The 12,606-nt window shown below is 49.4% G+C and overlaps 1 protein-coding gene across 1 annotated transcript; it reads right to left on the bottom strand.

The window, feature by feature from the left end:
* Nucleotides 1–227: 227 nt before the first annotated feature.
* On the bottom strand, nucleotides 228–10,888 carry LOC123180821 (ferrochelatase-2, chloroplastic). The gene is made up of 11 exons (XM_044592959.1): nucleotides 10,686–10,888; nucleotides 10,474–10,590; nucleotides 10,007–10,379; nucleotides 9,457–9,600; nucleotides 8,496–8,597; nucleotides 6,108–6,211; nucleotides 5,901–6,027; nucleotides 1,931–2,083; nucleotides 1,601–1,701; nucleotides 1,273–1,474; nucleotides 228–673 (listed from the first exon to the last, which is right to left on the bottom strand). The coding sequence occupies exons 2-11, from the start codon at nucleotides 10,521–10,523 to the stop codon at nucleotides 449–451; spliced, it is 1,581 nt and encodes a 526-aa protein (XP_044448894.1). The 5' UTR covers nucleotides 10,524–10,590; nucleotides 10,686–10,888; the 3' UTR covers nucleotides 228–448.
* Between the last annotated feature and the right edge of the window lie 1,718 nt (nucleotides 10,889–12,606).

Here is a 12,606-nt window from a genome sequence, read left to right as displayed (position 1 = left end):
AGCTCATCTTTGTTCACTCTGTACATAACATGCACGAACGATGTTGGAAGAGCGTTCGCTTTTTTTGGATAAAGGAAGAGCGTTCGCTTGGGGAGCCTAAAAATCAACGTCTTATTTTTATCATTTGAGTTTACTAAAGGATGTGCATCCGAAGCCAGAGGCGTTCTCTTTTCAAGAAAATAAATATGTTTGGCAGGGTGAGGCTCCAGCTTTTGTTTGTGATCTTGTAGCCAACGATTCGACAGCTCTTATTGGTTAATAATAATGTAAAGCTCTCTTCAGTCTAGCATATTTACACCGGCGAATTGAGTCCATATTTTCCTTTCTTGGCGTAAGGCAAATCGATCCATCATATATAGCATCAGGACATTCCCCAAATGAACCAAAATTACGATCAGATCCCCTCAAGGGGAGACCTGAAATCCATCCATCCATCCATCCCCGCTTGTTAAGGGAAAGGTGGCAAAATACCCCACTGGTGCAAGAGCCCCTGTCCGGTTGTTACCTCCAGCACCAGGAGAGCCAACACGGCCAGCATAGCAGCACGTCCATTCCATGTCTCGGCGCTCTTCGTCCAGCCCCACTCCCACACAATCACCGGAGGAGGCAGCATGTCGCGTTTCGAGTCGTAGGCTGCTAGCAGCTCCTCCACGCTTCCAAGTGGCACCAGTGACTGCAAAGATAATTCACCATTTTTCACTGGAAATTCTACTGTGAACGAGTGTAAGTCTGCTTCTTGATTAAATTAAAAATTGCAGTTCCTGATGCCAATTCCTTCAAATTTACAAACTACTGGATGTTCAATTATTTAGGATATCGTTCAAGGAATCACTACTATGCTGACCACGGAGTGATCAGCGCTTTGACCACAATCAGATTTTCATATAAGGGGTGTCCCATCTAGGGCATGTTTTTGCATGTCACTTATGTTTAAACCATTTTAATATTATCTGCTGACCCTAATTCAGTATTTGGTCTCAAGTCTTATAATGCTACATACTAGTTACACAAAATCAGCTCCAATTTGCACCAGTATATTCTGAGTCATATAGGTTCATTGAATCACCAGGCCTGTGTTTAACTCTAGGTTGAAAAAACCACATGCATATTACTCCCTCCGTATCAAAATATAAGACGTTTTTTGATACTCCATTTGTATAAAAAAACGTCTTATATTTTGATAGAGGGAGTAGAATATTGGAAGCTGACATGATTGATTCACATACAAAACACGAATAGAAGGCATTTTGCATGTCCTGTGATACTTGTTACCTGTCGAGCCTCAAGGTTGGAAACTGCCATTGCGCCAACATAAGGCAGGCTTTCGATAACAGCATCCGCCAGATCTGAAATGAATGTGGGCTCACAACCTAAAGCGGGAACTCGTCCCCAGTGCTTGATACCAGATTGCAAAGCCAGCTCCTTGTATTCGACGTCAATTTCTTCTAACGTCTCAATGTGTTCGCTGACAAAACTGAAGAGAGAAGACAAGAATAAACAATGATGATTATCAAACTAATAGTTTAGTTTATAAGGGGCATACTGCATATAGAGTATCACTTTAATTACGACAGCAGAAACCAAGTTAAGAGAAGTATACCTAATGGGAACTGCTAGAAGACTCTTTACCCCCCTCTGCCCAAGAGCAATAATTGTCTCGTCAGTGTAGGGTTTCAGCCATTCCACTGGTCCTACTCGGCTCTGGAAATTTATGCCAATATGTTAGTTTAGAAGGCCAGGTAACACTTCAAATAAGACTAAGCATCACTTTTATCTGCTGCTGTACTTGGACTGGAGCAACCACCATATCGATGTTATGCTAGCAATGCACACTACATAGGCTCCCCATTTGGATGGTGATTGCAAAAGCCAAGGAGTACTGTAGTTGCTTACGTAAAATACACGGGGTATCAGCATGTGATGTATTGACCTGATAAGCAAGTGTACATGGATTTGCCATTCCTCTTTTTTCGAGCTCCTCCATGATAAGATCCACGCACTCTTCCATCTCTGCTTTATACGGATCACCAGCTTCTTCAACGTATGCCAGAGGAACTCCATGAGCACTGAAAAATATCATAACCTGCAAATCTCATGTCCCATCAGGTATAATATTTCATTCATCAGAACAAAGAAACTGAAAAGGCTAAGATCTGTCTGAAGTTAAGAAAACAAATGGATGCAAAATAGGAATAATCTAAGATGTATCTTCATCAATCATTAGATATTTTTGCTTGAAGCTTATCATACTAGGGTAACTGCTGTAGAACTGGATGAGGTGCTTTCTTTGTTGCAGGACTTTCGCCTTGAGCATCAGCCGGACCAAAGGTTCATCGTTCACGGTCTGCCCTTCTCCAAGAATGCGTACGCACAGATCATTGCAGAAGATGACGTCGACCCCAACGCAGCACTAATCTGGGTTTCCAAAGCTCCCAACAAGGTGAAGGTATTTGCATGGCTACTGTTCAAAGATAGGCTCAATAAAATAGCAAATCCACTCCGCAAAGGTATTGGGTCCAACAGCTCCTGCCCAATATGTGTTGCTCCTTCAGAAGATGTGCTACACCTCTTCCTCCTGCGCCCTTCTGCATGTCAGGTTTGGTGGCGGTTGGGGCTCATGCCGCCGGACAGTCTACACCAAGCTTGGGACTTCGGTGCACTAGAGGGGCTCAAACCTTCGGTTTGGCCCACTGTCCTCCTCTGTGACATCTTGACTTATTAGGAATGATAGACTACTCATATCAACAAGGAATTCCTTCTTTTTCAGGAGCCCATCCGAAAGGAATCTCAAAGTTAAGCATGCTTGGCTTGAAGCAATATGAGAATGGGTGACCGACCCGGAAGTTGATCCTAGATGCGCACGAGTGAGGACAAAGTGCACAAGAAAGACTAGTGTTGGTCTGTGGGGACAGTCTCGATCCCGCCAGGCATAACGGTCGGGAACCGGTGGCTGTGGCCGAGGCGTTACAAATGGTATCAGAGCCGACCCTCGCGGTTTCATGGGCTTGTGCGGGTCAGTGGCCCAGACATGTACATGGAACGTGTGGCCCGTGGTGGCACACGACATGGACACAAATGGATGTTGGTATTGGCGCATATACGTGTGCTCTGTTTCTGCAGCGCTTTGCAGTCATTGGCGATGTGCAGTGGCGACTTGAAGTAGTGCAAGAGGAAGTTGCTGCAGCAGCGCTCGTTCGTGGTTGGCGGCAGCCATGGAGTAACGAGAGCGCTTCTCTCTTTCCTTGATGGCGTCGCGTGCAGCGGAGGATCCAACCGGAAGTGAGCCGCCGCCGACAATAATGGTCCCCAACCCGTGATAGTCCTGGGGCGCCTCTGCAGCCCCGAGACGCGGTGGGTCGTGGCGGACCGTCGCCCACGCAGCCGGCGAGCGGTGCCGGCCGGGGTTGATGTTGCCTCTCGTGATCAGTTGTCCTGATGGGTGCGGCATCGGTTGGGCAGCCATCATCTTAGGGGCTTGGAACATCCAATCTGGCGGCAATGGTGATGTCCGCCGAAGTCAGATCGATCTAGACCTGCAGCAGGTGATGCGGAGCTGTCGATGGTTCCCTTGTGGACTGGCAATTCCGTGGTCATTCATGTCTCAGATGATCCGTTCACTACGTAGATGCATGACGGTATTTGTGTCCTTCCCTCGGTATGATTTGCTGTTGCGGATGAGGATGACAGAGATGGTGGCTGCGTGCGGTGTTGTTGTCTGGTTCTGATTAGCCATTGGCCGCTACTTGTGAGGATGGTGCGGGTACTCTGGATTGTCCCGAACATGGGATTTTGGCAGTGCCAGCGACCATCGTTCCTCATCGTTGACTTCGCTGTGTGGTGGTGAGCAATTTTGCCGTGGCTTGACCATCTGCTCGCCCTGCATGGCCATCACTCGGACTGTGCGCGTAAGCAGCTGCTAGGATTGTGGCAAGTGGAGGTGGCATCATATAATGACTTCGGTTGGGTGGTACTTCTCAAGTACCCGGTCTCGAGAAAATCAGAAGCCCGACCCCCGCTCCGCTCCCGCGAGCGGACGGGGGAATCCCTAGCCCTCCGGCCCCGTCCCTCTCCCTCCTGCCGCTCCCTCCCGCCGCCGCCTGGCGGCGCCGCCGGGCGAAGCCCGGCCGGCGTAGGCGGCGGCGGGGCCTCTTCTTCCTCTCCGCGCGGGGGCTCGGGTTGGCGCGGGACAACCTGCCGTCGGGGGCGTCGGGCTGCTGCGGGGCTCGGCGGCACTACAGCGGGCGCGTGAGGCGGCGTCGGCGGCGTCTGGCGGCGGAGCCCGGCGGCGGCGCAGCGGTGCCTTGCTGTTCCGGGGTGGTGTGGTGGCTGCATCATCGGTGGTGGCGGGTTGACCTTATCCCTGCCAGATCTGGCACGGGATTGGCTGACGGCGCAGGGCCAGGGGCGCGGGGGCGGTGGGTGCGTGCTGCCGGCGTGGATCCAGCGGGGCAGTGCGCGCCCGTCGCGGTGGTGCGGCTCGGCTGTGAGGCAGGTGGCGGCGCGACCGTCCTGGATCTGGCGTGGGATCCGGGTGGACGACGTGGGTGGGGCAGCGGCCTCGCGTAGCCGTTGCTCCGGCCATGGGCGGCGGCGCTCGGAGGTCCGGCACGTGGTGGTGGCCTCCCGGGGGCGCGGCGACTACACGATGGTTTGGCGGATCTGCCCGTGGCGAAGGCCGGCTTTCTCCGGCGTCAGCTCGTTTGCGGTCGGACCGCTTCGACCGTCGCTCCATCTCCTCGTCGTCCGGGTGATTCTTCGGTCGAAGGGCTGGCCCTCTCCCAGCTGCGGTTCATCGCTCGTCTCGCGCCCGGAGCTGCAGGACGGAGCTCGTCTTGCGCCCGGCAGCAGGACCGAGCTCGTCTCGCGCCCGGCTGCAGGATGGAGCTCGTCTCGCGCTCGGGGCTGCAGGACGGGCGGTGGAGGCCAGTTTTGGCCGTCCTTTTGGGTCTCTGCGTTGGGGGTGGTACAGGGGTGCGAAAGGCGGGGCCTTTCCGCTCGTCTCTTCGGCTGGAGTAGCGGCGGGTCTCAGGTCAGGTGGTGCCTTGGTCTTGAAGAGGTAATACCCTACGTCCTGCTTCGATTTCAAGGGGGTACAGAGTACATGTGATCTACAGCAATATCGTGTGTATATGAGTTGTTGTCTACATAGGTCGGTTGCATCTAAGGGCAATAATGGAGAAGACTACCTCTGAATCTATTGAGTACACGCCAAGTCTTTGGAATCTTCAATCCTGGCTCTCCTGGGCTCGACAAACGAGGCCCACTTGGTTTATCTTCATGGGGGTCCTCGGCCCAGCCTATATGGCTGGGGGCCGACGTGGCTAGCACCCCCTAGTCCAGGACACCATTACGGAGTGTTACAAATCTATGTGACATTTTGGCTTAATATGAATGATAGACTACACATATCAACAAGAAATTCTTTTTTTTTGGGTAGTCCATCCGCAAGGAACCTCAAAGTTAAGCATGCTTGGCTTGGCACAATTTGAGGATGAGTGACCGACTAGGAAGTTGATCCCGGGTGAGCATGAGTGAGGTTATTCAGAATTTTTTTACTGAGGATGCGTTCTCTAGAAAAGAAACTTCCGAAAGAGTGATTCCTATTGCTCCCTTACAAAGTTAAATATTCTACCCCCTTAAGCAGTTCCAACCAGAGCCTGTGTTAGGATGAGTGGCTAAATTTTATTACGTTATTAGTAACCTAGATGACAACGTTTCTGTCTTAATGTATGCCCAGTTTGAAAATATTAAGCATTGGCAATTCGGCACACATAGATTGCCTGAAAGAATGGCCTAGTATTATATTTTGTGTTACAGCAAGGAAATCGCCTCCAATATCAACAGCCTTCTACTACTTTCAGTCAGGAGAGCACACCAAGAACATGAAACATGGTTCTTACCTTCTGCGGTTTTGGAAATTTCAACAACTCCTTCTCGATCAAAGTTGTCATGGCCTTAATATATCCTTCACGCTGATACCAAGAAGGAATAACCGTATGTTGCATATTGACCAGATACTCATCCTCTCTAACATTGCAGCTGAATGTGTCACTCGTATAATCTTGAAAAGCGATGTGCAACTCATCATTTCAAATTACTGTACTTACCTGAATATGCTCTCCAGAAGACGGAGACTTGAACCACTGGTCGATATGGAGAACTGGGGGTAAAGAGGTAGTACAACAAGTTTTGTGATTCCATCCTTTTTTATCTGCAATGCAAAGAGGACAAACTAATATCTAGTGCAACGAAATACTATAAGTTACGGTAAGATATCTAAGTAATTTACCATATCTATAATAGCATTGATTTTGAAAGTTTTGTGAACTTTGAATATTCTTTTTGTATGTTAGAAGATTTAAAACTGCATCTCAGATTACCATACTATTGCCAATCACAATCCAAAAGTAAATAATGTGTTAAAGAGTATTAGTATAGGTCTAGGTCTCTTTACGTAGTAATCTAGATTTTCTTCCTTATACCCCAGGTCTATTGTACTATACTATATTTGTCCCATTGGCCATGCAGTACAATCTAAGTTGCCCCTCCATGGTATCCTGAGCCCAGGTTTAGTGTTTTCTGCTCCGGTGCCGCAGCTCGTTTCTTCCCAATCGGATTGTTTTTCCCAGTGTCCACGGTCAATCTTGATCTCTCAGGGCTGATCAATTTTTGGTCTGATCCCCACCTCTGGAGTTCGTCCCTCTCTGTGACCATCAAAGGAACTCCAGACTTAGTCCCGACGGCGTCTGCTTACCTGGAGCTGTCACTGCCACTCTTTGCACAATGCTGCTGCTAGCATTCTGCTCTTCCTATTGCTACCGCTAGGTGCTGTCGCTCGCCCATCAGCTTGCCACATCTTGCTCCCGTTGCTGTTCCAATGCTATCTTCAGAGTTTCTGCTGAGCTAGCTTCTATAAAAGAAAAAAGGTTAACATGGATCGTTTCGCCGAATCCGTCTTGCACATGCACCTTCCAATTGGTGTTGCATGCTCAACCGCTAGTTGCTACTCGTCACTACTCCTTGTCGGCATCTCAACTGCACGGCCTCCTCCGTAGCCTCTTCTGCAAATACGATGGTTCCTGCATAATTATTGTTGTAATCTGGGGTAGCGACTTGGAAAAAGTCGAGTCTGCAGTTGCGACTAGTCACGACTCGCGACTCGAGTCGACACTAAGTTGAGTCGACATTTTTTTTGCGACTCATCGACTAGTCGACGACTAGTCACGCGACTCGAAAACCATGGTTGTAATAAAATCTAGCTATTGCTCTCATTAAATAGCGCATTAGGCAATTTCCCTTTTTGGCACGTGCCGATGGAACCGCGTCTAAAGCCATCGAAGAGCTTAAATCCGCCGTTCAATGTCACCTTCTATCATAGCATTGTCGGCAGCCTCCGCTACTTGGTTCACACTCGCCCGGGCATCAGCTTTGCCGTCGGCATGGTGAGCCACTTCATGGCGGCGCCCACAAGAGAGCACATGAGCGCCGTCAAGCACAGGTACATAGCGGGCACGCTCCACTACAGCTGCAGCTACAGCAGGAAATCCGGCGACACGAGACTCGTCGGCTACAGCGACGCTGACATGGCTGGCGACATCGACAACCGGAAGAGCACCTCAGTCACACTGCTCTTCTTCGGCTATTGCCCGGTGTCTTGGCAATGTCGGAAGCAGAAGGTCATCTCGCTGTTCTCCTGCGAGTGTACATCGCCGCCGCCACAGTGGCATGCCAGGGCATATGGCTTGGGCAGCTCCTCGGCGATCTCCACGGGACAGATCCTCTCATCGCCAGCCTGGACAACAAATCTTCGATTCAGCTCTGCAACTTCATCAAAAGGCTGCATTGAGGATGGAAAGATTGCCGTCAACTTCATCGGCACCTGCGATCAGCTCGCGGACATATTCACCAAGGCACTTGGGCGTGTCCAGCTCGAGGTACTTCGGGAAAAGATCAGCGTCATGGAGGTGAAATAATTGAGCAACAATTAGCTTAGGAGGAGTTTCTTGTAATAATCTAGACGTTTGTGGTGTATGCTACAGCTTGTGTTTTCTTTTTTAGGACTTGTTGAGCTGTGCCCTCAGCAGAACCCTCTTGTACTCTCTCTGTGTTTGTCTGTACTGTACCTTCATGCGTGTGTGTGTGTGTGCGCATGCATTGTGAACTTGTGTTGGGCTGTTGGGCTGTGGTGGTTTGCTTTTATCTATAAAGCGGGGCGAAAGCCTTTTTCGGTAATAATCTAGACGTTTCTCTCATTAGATAGCGCATTAGGCTATTTTCGTTTCCTTGTCATGGCAACACATTTTCTACCATTTGTTATCAGTAACTTCTGATACTGACAGTATTGAATTCATGCACCAACCAGTTGCTCCGAATGTCCAGACTCATGGAGAGAGGCGGGCAATGTATTTCAATAGACAGAAACAAATGCCAGAAAATTATCAATAAAGTAAACAGCAGAACCAAACTAGCATAATGGAGACATGAAAAGCCCCTACTTGTTCTATAGCTTCCTCGGTGAAGGGATGCCAGTACCGCATTCCCACGTACACCTTAGCAGGGATATCCTTTCCACATAATGCTTCCATAAGTGCTTCTCCCTGTACAAGGTTCCCATAAAATGGTAAAACCATAAAATGAAATATAATATAGGATGCATATAGTTTATGGGAAGATATGAATAATATAGGAGAAGTGAGGAGACCTTAACTAATTTACTTAGCATCATAATGATATAAATAGGTCAACGCCTAAGGGAAACAACATATTTTCTTGCTCAACATCAAATAGAAGTATTCTTGTCAGGTGACTCATTAACCCATCTAGCAGTGCGACATTGGCTTGAGGGAACATTACAAGAACGAAATGAGCCTAACTCAATTATTTGGGGAAGTGGATTTACAGCCCCACCACCTGAGTTCAAGTCCCCACGGATGCAAATATGGGTTCCTACATATACTGTATGGGTTTCCTCTATGGTTATTTTCTTCAAAACAAGTGAACATTATAAATGGTTAGAATAAATATTACAATAATTATTCACAACATGCATGGTTGTGCATTATGCTGCATCTTGCTCAGACAATTAGCTGCTGAACAGATCGCTATATTGTTAGGAGTTGTGACTCATGGACTAGGCGTAGGTGGTTTCGAGTGATCTTATATTATGAGTAGCAAGCAGTTTCTTTTGTTTTTGTTTCACTTATGCTCCTTGGTGATAAGTGCAATTCCAGTGCTTCCTAGGATTATGGAGACAATCTTTTTTCAACATTTTACTGTCATTTGGGCAGATAGCTTTAATTCTGCTGAACAGTAGGTTTAATGTGTGATACAGAACTATTTTTTAGTTATGTTGTTCAGTAGTGAGTGAATTTCAGTAATATCCATTGTGTTAAGAGATTCACTTGTGCAGGATCCATGAGAAGTTAGCAATTAAGACAATACAAGATTACAATGCACCTGCGCATCAGTAATTTGTCGAAGAGGTGAACCACCACCTATGGATGCATAACCTTCCTTGCTCTTTGGCGCTCTTGCAACAGAAATGAATTGTGCTAGCGGCTTCTGCAGAAAGCGGAACGCCCTAGGAAGACGGATGATATCCTGTCATAATGTATCATGAGATAGCCAATGAGTAGGAGAAAATAAGTTGCAGTGTGATTTCCTCAAAAGCACTTGTAAGGAGGCACATCTGAACTTCTGAAGCTCTTTATTTTTTAGCTACAAAATGTATCCCATGATTGTAGAACTTGATGCAAAGCTCCAAGGTTGATTTGGCCTTTACAATTTGATGAGAAGTACTCCCTCCGTAAACAAATATAAGACTACTTTAGTGATGTAAACGCTCTTATATTTCTTTACAGAGGGAGTACAAAGTAAATTGTTGTACATTTCCAGGAAAATGATAAATTCTTGCTCGACATAATCTTTTGGGCGAAATGAAGACTGGGAAATATAGCAAGTGAAAAAACTTAAGAGGCTCATAATTGCATATGAGGATGGTAATTACCGGATCAGCAAAGAGATTAAACAAGAAAGGCTGGACATCATCAAGGGTCTCTGGGCCTCCAAGGTTTAGCAGCAGAACGCCGATTTTCTCATTGGCAACAAAAAGTTTCCGGATATCGGACTGCGCAGTGAGAACCGCCTCTGATGCGGATGAAGATGCACTAAAATGTTGCCTCGAGTCAGGTGGCGGCTGAGAAGACCTACCTAGCTTGCATTTGCAGGACAAAGGCTTGATGCGGCAACATTGCCCAAGACAAAGTCCCGTGGCGCTACCAATCGAAGAAGATTTAATTGAATATGCCCTCGAGAGACTGAGCCTGCTTGGACAAGGAACGGAACACCAGCTATGTAGGTATGCGCTGGAATCCCATCTCCTGAACCAAAACCCCAAACCACCAATCCCCATTAGAGACCACATGCATCAAAACAATTAGTCCCAGCCGTATTAGGAGCTATTGGTAGTATTACCTAGATAAATTACGCGGTGCAGGCCCAGGAGCGAGCCTGACGTGGAGCATGGATATCGAAATTTGTTGGGAAACCGAGCGAAATTAGTACTCAGACGGGAGGGAAATCCGCAACGAACTGCATGGATAGGAGAAGACAGGAGATTCAGGTTAGAGCAAAAAATAAGAGGTAATCGGAACAAGCCAGTGCATTTCGGGTTCCTTATCGCCTACCGAAGAAATCAAATCCGAGGAGGCGCGGAGGTACAAGAGAACTTGTTTGAGGTCCCTGTTTATGACGGGGAGGAGAGAGAGGATTCGGGCTTCGGGGGAAGAAGCGGAAGGACGAAGTGGCAAGTGGCAGCGGAAGGAAGCGAGAGGATAGGGTTCGAATGTTGGAACGGTGGAAACTTTTCTAGAGATTTATTATTATATTTGATTTGACTTTTGATCAAAATATCTTCCCAAGGGAGGGGCGCGCCACCGGCTTGCCTGCTCGCCCTGGTGCCCGTGCTGCCGGCCCATCCATTTTTCGTCCAACGTATGTCTCCTTCCCGCCGTTCCTTCCCGCCAAAGAAAAACCAAAGAAATCTCGTATTTCCTTGTAATAATCTTTTCAGAAACAAAGTAACGAGTGCGGCCTGTCATTACTCCTGTAAAGAATATTGGAGTACCCATTTTGTGGGGCTTCGCGGGCAAGGAGGCTCTTCATGTCGTCTGTTTGCCATTGGCGTGCCACAGGTGCCTTTCGTGGGCTCCCCACACTGTTCGATCTACCCGGGCAGCGTGCACTCAGACGACCTGCCTCGGGGTCCATGGCGGATGGACCACGGGAGCGCTAGGGGGCATCATCATGCGGAGTTTTCGGTCACGCCCGTGTGCGAGGTCTCGCTCGTGATGGGGTGGGAGGACCCGCCTATCCGCTGCCTTTGGCTCCGTGTAGGGTTGTCTGCTCACGCCACCCAGGCCCGGACGGCGAGCCCGTCCACACCGTCCCATTCCCGATGGCGTGCTGCAGGCGCCTTCTGGGTGTTCTTCGCGACGTCCGATCGGCCCGGATGGCGTGCGCCATGGCCACGAGCCTTAGGGGTCCATGGTGGGTGGACCACGAACGCACACGAGGCCAATGTCAATGGTGTTTTCAGTCGTATCCACTGGCAAGCTCCCGCGCATGATGGGTGGTGGACCCGACTGCCAGCGGCCTTTGGCTCCAAGTGGGGTGGTTCGGTCGCGCTAGCTGGCCCCCGCGCGCGGTTGTCGGCGGTTGGCGCATGTCGGATGGGCCGAGCGGGTCAGCTAGCTAGGGTCGTGATGGCTGGACAATCGTCCATGAGTTCCATCTGGCCAGGGGTCGCGGAGGCAAGAGGCCACCATGCGCGCGCACTCGGCCCTGTCGGGTTGCTTCCTCGCTCTAGCCGAGCACTGCCGCTCGTAGCATCGCTTGCTTTGTGCTGAGTTGTTTCACTCTGCCGACTCGAGTTGCCTTGGGATGGAGGATCGGTTGCTCGGCCTAACAAGTTGGTTGTTTTCGTGGGTGTTTTGGTCGTTTCCTTAAGCCGGTTCTAATTTCCTATAAGTTTGTTGTTTTACACCTCTCGTCGGGCATTGTGCGCGCTGGGCTCTCTTTCGCTTCATTTTGCTCCTGCTGGCGGCGGACGCATCTTTGAGGTGGAGATTATCCGAAGCGATAGCCGGCAGGTGCAGGGCATCTGTGTATACCCAAAGTCATCAACGTGGAGGCCGGCGTGGGCGGCGGGCAGCGTGGCGCCTGTGTTGGGGGAATTACCCTTGGATTGGACTCGGGTGCCCAAGACACAACCCGCCAAGGCCAGAAGGCCCAGGACCGGGTTGTCCAGGAAGCTACCTGGGTCGAGTCTTCGTGGGCTGGTGAGCCTGGAGAGAACCCGGCCGGTGGAAACAGGACCCGGCTTTTCCCGGAATCCCAATACCAGACGGGGTCCACAGCTTGGAAAGCACGATGGAGACTGGAGTAGGACTCTGACTACGGGTTGAACGGAATCTCTTGTAACCCCAGGGACCCTATTATTATATAAAGGGGGTTCCTGGGTCGTCAGAAAGAACAAGTTCTAAGCTCTCAAGACAGAGGTGGCTAAATAACACCCTTGTAATCCAGATCACCGTATTCAATAAGCAA

This window comes from Triticum aestivum, chromosome 1D, assembly GCF_018294505.1.
Source record: "Triticum aestivum cultivar Chinese Spring chromosome 1D, IWGSC CS RefSeq v2.1, whole genome shotgun sequence".
NCBI lineage: Eukaryota > Viridiplantae > Streptophyta > Magnoliopsida > Poales > Poaceae > Triticum > Triticum aestivum.
Note: the sequence above shows the minus strand (reverse complement) of the source record. Positions and strands in the feature narration are given on the sequence as shown.